General features: G+C 53.1%; 1 protein-coding gene across 1 annotated transcript; it reads right to left on the bottom strand.

Moving 5' to 3' along the window:
• Positions 1-3,278: 3,278 nt before the first annotated feature.
• On the bottom strand, positions 3,279-4,682 carry ADRB1 (adrenoceptor beta 1). Its single transcript, XM_040255037.1, has one exon. It carries the CDS (start codon positions 4,680-4,682, stop codon positions 3,279-3,281), a length of 1,404 nt encoding a protein of 467 aa, XP_040110971.1.
• Positions 4,683-6,000: the final 1,318 nt, after the last annotated feature.

The raw sequence follows: 6,000 nt of genomic DNA, 5'->3' as shown, positions 1-6,000 counted from the left end.
GATTTTTCTGCCTGTTCACTAACTCCCTCCTGTCACTTCTGTTGAGCATGATCTCAACAGATTAAACAGGACGGACAGTTTTCTCTTCTAAATGCCATAGCTATGGGGATTGGCAGCCCAGGTTCCTACATTTCTAGGACAAGTCAATGTCTTCTTCAAAACAACATTGGTTGGTAGGGTGGCTCAGTGGTAAAGAATCTGCCTGCCAACGCAGGAGATATGGGTTCAGTCCCTGGGTTGAGAAGATTCCCTGGAGAAGGAAATGGCAACTGACTCCAATATTCTTGCCTTGGGAGATCCCATGGACAGAAGAGCCTGGTGGGCTACAGTCCATGGGGTCGCAGAGTCAGATACGACTTAGCAACTAAACAACAACATATATAAACAACATATAAGTTGGCCCCAAAATTATAGTGGTTTCCTCTAACTCACTAAAGAGTTTAGATCTGTATGCTAAACAGTTACTTATATATATATATATTTATTTATATTTGTTATTAAAGTTTATAGGACTTTCGTGATTTTGAGACCTAAGGTTTGACAGATCTATATGTAAGTTTGGGGCTGGAAAAATTTATTTAAACGTAAAGACTTATCTAGACAAAACAGGAAAGTGAAGCATTACCTGGTATTTGAGTGTTTCTTCAGATGAAACCAGACATTGTCTATTAATCTTGTGTGATTTAAAATAAAGAGGAACAAAATCCCTAACAAAATGTGACTTACATACTCTGGGGGAAGGGAGGATAGAAATGGACTGTATTTGTTCCTTGGGGAAAGGATAGTGAGATGTCATCCTAAAATTGATTTTTACATTCTCCAAAATACAATTCTTCAAGTATTTATCTTTCTATTTTTTCGTAAGTCTTGCCATCTCCTGCTCCACCCCTTCCGCCCTTTTTTTTGTTGAAATGGCTACTGTTCATGCAACTTTCAGCTGGTCTCTTAAAACATCAGCAACATTAACCCTTCTCAGAAGACTCTCCTCTCTCCTGGTCCTTAGAATATCTCATTGCAGAAAAAGGATAACTGGTCTTGACTTTCCTTGGTAGAGAAGAGTTTGTTCATGTTTCATCTCGGTATAAGCCAGAACTTTGTACTCTTCACTTTGGTTTCCTTACTATACGATCATGAAATGAAAAGCTTGTTTAAAAATACAAAGAGAAATACTTGAAGTTATTTTGGAGAATGCAGAATTAATCCCGATAGAATTTCACTATACTTCCTTAGGAACTAATTTTAGGAAAACTATCCATTGAGGGTGTCATAATCTTGTTAGGAAAATTTTAAACTTCAGATTTACTTCTCCCTGTTACCTGCCCAACCAGAACTTTCGCTGAAATGGTCTGTTTAATCACACAATAGAAAAATCTTTACTTAAAGGCTCTTTTATGAATTTTCACTTAACCAGTAAAGCATTTTGCGTTCTAAACAGTCACTGGATACACGTGCATGTGCTGCAGGCTGCAATTTTCTGTTGGAAAACCAACTGTGAATGCCACTTACCGAATTCTAAGTAGACAGTGATGGTTCCACAGTCTAGTCTCCTTTCCTGCGTTGTGTGTACAACGTTGCAGCTGAGCTACCTGACTCCACTTTTTTTTTTTAAGAAGATGCACAAGCTCAAATGTTACTTCTTAAGTCAAGTGTGGCAGATGGGATCTTGAAAACACCTCCAATTAGTCTAGAATATTCTGGAACCGGCTATGAAAATGTAGGGCAAGTCTGCAGCTCTCTCTCAGTAGGTGCACGCCTTATTTGGTTTAGAGGCATTTTGCTATGCTCTTGAGTCATGAAAAGCTATTAAAAGAGCTCTATGGGAAATCCAGTCTATATTTCGAACAAAACAAACTGTCTTTTCCATTATCACTGACCCCCCTTACAGACACACAGTACATAATCTTTTTTTGTGCTTCATTGGTATTTATTGCACATGGACAAATTCCTCACATAGTAGTTAGTTGCACCAGAGTATAAATACTTGGTAAAGCACACAGAGGAAATAGTATTTACACACAAGTGCTAAATTTCACCAGCAGATTCACGTGTGCCCTTGGACATAAAAAAATAATAAAAAAAAATCCTTAAGATAATTTTTTATAATATGGATACAGTACCATGATAAAAGAGTATAAAAAGGTATTTTTCAATAAATCGCTAGCTCAATAACATAACAGACAACAGAGATAGAATCTGAATTTTATTTTAGTTTTTAAGATCTGCCCCACCCCACCCCCATTAAAAAATATTTAATTTCTTTTTGTGCAAATAACATTTTCTGTGGACTTTACAGTTCCTAATACTGTGCAAAAAAAAAATGCCACTTTGAATCACGGCTTTTTTGTTTTGATTTTTTGTTTATACCACGTGTGCAGTAATCTGAATTGTTTCCTTTTTTCTTTTTCCTTTTTCTGTCCTGTCTTCAATGGACAGAGTCACATGTCACGAAGGCTCAGCGCCTGGTCCTTCCAACTAGTATTGATACATAAATAAGCTGTTTAATATAAACAAGTCTCTCTATCTGGCTGTGCAATGTGCACAGTGTGAGTGAGGTAGGAACCCCTCAGCCTGACCACCGAGGAGGCGTTCAGGGACAGCCCGCTTGCCCTCCGAAAGGGAAGCAAGGTGAGGCTTGTTCCAAGAAGAGCATAAAACTTCCTGAAACGCGATTTTTGCATCCATCCTTGCCCTCGGCTTTCAGAACAGGAGAAAGAATTCCTCAGAAATTAAAATGGAATTTCTCTGAAAAGCAAAAGGAAACAACGTCCTGATAAAGTGTCATTCTCTCTCCTCTCTCTCTGGCTGACCGCTTCTGTTCCCGGGAATGGGATGGAAGGTAGTAAGTCGAGAGATTTATCTCCTAACGCTTCCCCCTTCCCTTCCCAGTCATCGCAGAAAGTGTTAAAAGCCACGTGGCGGGGGGGCGGGGGGAGGAGGGAATCTAAAGATGCATCACACGCACACACCGAAGGCTGGACCAGAAACAGGGAAAAGAACCCCAAGAACAATCAGCAAGCCACTCTTCCACCCCTCCCCAAACTTCTCCCACCTCTCCCCAAACTTTCCTTTCTGTGCGACGGTCCGTGGCTTTCCTATTTGCCCTTGGATGATGCAGACGAGGTTCGCGGGCTTCGAGTTCACCTGCTTTCGGTCTCGAGTAAACACAGACCTCTTTCGCGGGGAAGCGGTTCAGGGGCGCCCGGGTTCTCTTGCTCCTGGAGCGCACAGCCCGCGCCCGGACTGGGGAAGCCGGGGAAGGCGGGGAGGGGCGCCCGGCCCTACACCTTGGATTCCGAGGCGCAGCCCGGGCGGCTTGGTTCGTCCGGGCTCGAGTCGCTGTTCGCCGCCGCCCCGCCGTTGTAGCCAGCCCAGGGCTCCAGCAGGCGCACGGGCGGCGCGGCCCCGACGTCGTCGTCGTCGTCGTCGTCGTCGTCGTCCGAGGCGGCCCCGGGAGACGGCGACGGCCGGGCCACCGCCAGGCAGCCCGAGGCGCGCGGCGGGTCCCCGGCGGCCGCGTGGCTCCCGCAGGCGGCCTGGCGCGCGCAGCAGAGCAGGCGCTGGAAGGCCTTGCGGAAGTCGGGGCTGCGGCAGTAGATGATAGGGTTGAAGGCCGAGTTGGCGTAGCCCAGCCAGTTGAAGAAGACGAAGAGGCGGTCGGGCACCAGGTCGCGGTGGAAGGCCTTCACCACGTTGGCTAGGAAGAAGGGCAGCCAGCAGAGCGTGAACACGCCCATGATGATGCCCAGCGTCTTGAGTGCCTTCTGCTCGCGCAGGGCCACGAGGCGCGAGGGCCGCCGCTTGTTGGCGCGCCCGTTGGCCACCGCGGCGGCAGGGAGCGGGGGCCCGGGCGAGGGCGCGGGCGAGGGCAGCCGCGCGGGGCCGCTGAGGAAGCGGCGCTCGCAGCTGTCGATCTTCTTCACCTGCTTCTGGGCCTCGCGGAACACCCGCAGGTACACGAAGGCCATGATGCACAGGGGCACGTAGAAGGAGACGACGGAAGAGGTGATCGCGTAGCCCTCGTTGCTGATGAAGTCGCAGCACTCGGGGTCGTTGTAGCATCGGCTCGCCTTGGCGTCCTTGTCCCGCCACCACTGCATGAAGATGGGCAGGAAGGACACCAGCGCCGAGATGGCCCACACGGTGCACACGAGGGCCCGCGCCCGCGCGCGGGTCAGCAGGCTCTGGTAGCGGAAGGGCGACGTGATGGCGAGGTAGCGGTCCAGGGCGATGACACACAGGGTCTCGATGCTGGCCGTCACGCACAGTACGTCCACCGAGGTCCAGAGCTCGCAGAAGAAGGAGCCGTACTCCCAGCGGCCCCACACCACGATTGTGGCTCCAAACGGCACTACCAGGAGACCCATGACCAGATCTGCGCTGGCCAGCGACATGATGAAGAGGTTGGTGAGCGTCTGCAGCCGCGGTGTCTTGGCGATGGCCACGATCACCAGCACGTTGCCCGCCACGATGAGGAGCACAATGAATGCCATCAGCAGGCCCATGCCGACCGTCCACTGCTGCGACAGCAGCGGGGGCCCCTCGCTGGCCGAGGTCAGCAGCGAGGCGGGCGGCGACGCGGGAACTAGCAGCCGCGCCGCCGTGGCCGCGCCGTCGGGGACCGGCGCGGCCGATGACAGGTTGCAGGGCTCGGAGGCGCCCAGGGCGAGCGCCCCCGCGCCCATGCCGAGCTGCGGAGGCCGGGGGAGAGGGGTGTGGCGGAGTTGGGCCGCGGTGGGGGAACCCCCCCAGAGGCCCGAACGGCGGGGCGCGCGGAGGGAGGTCGCGGCCAGGTCAGCGCAGCCGCGGCGCGGGGCCGGAGGCATGGGCGCCGGGCGCCTTCCCCGCCGGAGCCGTGCGCTGTCGCCGCCGCCGCCGCCGCCGCTGCTGCTGGAGCCGCTGTCGCTGCTGGAACAGCTGCCGGGACCTCAGCATGTTTCTGAGCTCGCGGAGCCCGCAGCCCCGGCACCCAGCACCCACCCCACCCGGCTCCCACTCCCCCGAGCCAACCCCCGGGGCCTCGCGTCAGGCTCCTGCAACCAATCCTGGCGAAGGCACGCCCCTCTCTGGTTCCCCCCCACCCCCACCCGGCCCCGCCAACTCCTAGCACCCCGCCTCCACCGGCGGTTCTGCGGCTCTAGGGAGTCCGGGGCAGATCGCCAAGCAAGCGCCTCCCCGGCACTCGCGGGTTCCTGCCCGCGCGTCCCTTCCAGAGCCCGCTTGGCTCCAGTGCCCAGTTTCCCTCGGCTCCCAGTCGCGCCCGGCTTCCACCCTGCCCCCTCCCGCGGTCCCCAATCTCCCCCCTCCTGCGCCCCGTTTGCCTCCGGCGTTTGCTTTCCGCTGCGCCCCGGCTCTACCCGCCGCCACCCATCCCATCTACCTCCACTGCCCAGGTTTCCTGCAGAGCAGAGCGCACGTTCCCTTTAGCAGGGAGGGGACTTCGGTGTTCTCGAAACACCAGAGCGCCTTAGACGGTCTGTTCGCTGGGGGTGGAGGAGTCTGGCTGCAAGATTGTTTCTTGTATTCGGCAGCCTAGGAGGGTGTGTGTAAAACCCTTCCTCTGTCAAGAGGAGTCCCAGCCAGCTCGCGTCCTGCCAGCTCGGGGATCGGATCGGAGGCGGGTGTGAGCGGTCAGAAGAAACTTTCCAGCGAGCGCCTTGCTAGAGCAGAGCGCGCATCTGTCAGGAACGCTCCCCGGGAGCTATTCTTGCAAGAAGCTTCTGTCGTTCCAGGGCAGCAGATGCAGAAAGGAAAGGAAGGTTTGTGCAGCTGACAGCTAATGCTGAGGACCAGTTGGAAAAATACACACTCCCAGGTCCCAGCTGATGGATGTGTGAGTATGATGCAACGGTGTGTGCCGGTAATGTAAAGAGAGACGCTTAAGGACATAGGCATGTTAGAGTAAATGACACGGCCACGGAAGCTAGAACACGTTTAATTACTTTTCAGACTTTTCATGTTCAGTAATAACACCTGGATTTTGTGTTCTGTTACTCACGTGAT

This window comes from Oryx dammah, unplaced genomic scaffold, assembly GCF_014754425.2.
Source record: "Oryx dammah isolate SB20612 unplaced genomic scaffold, SCBI_Odam_1.1 HiC_scaffold_14, whole genome shotgun sequence".
Classification (NCBI taxonomy): domain Eukaryota; kingdom Metazoa; phylum Chordata; class Mammalia; order Artiodactyla; family Bovidae; genus Oryx; species Oryx dammah.
Note: the sequence above shows the minus strand (reverse complement) of the source record. Positions and strands in the feature narration are given on the sequence as shown.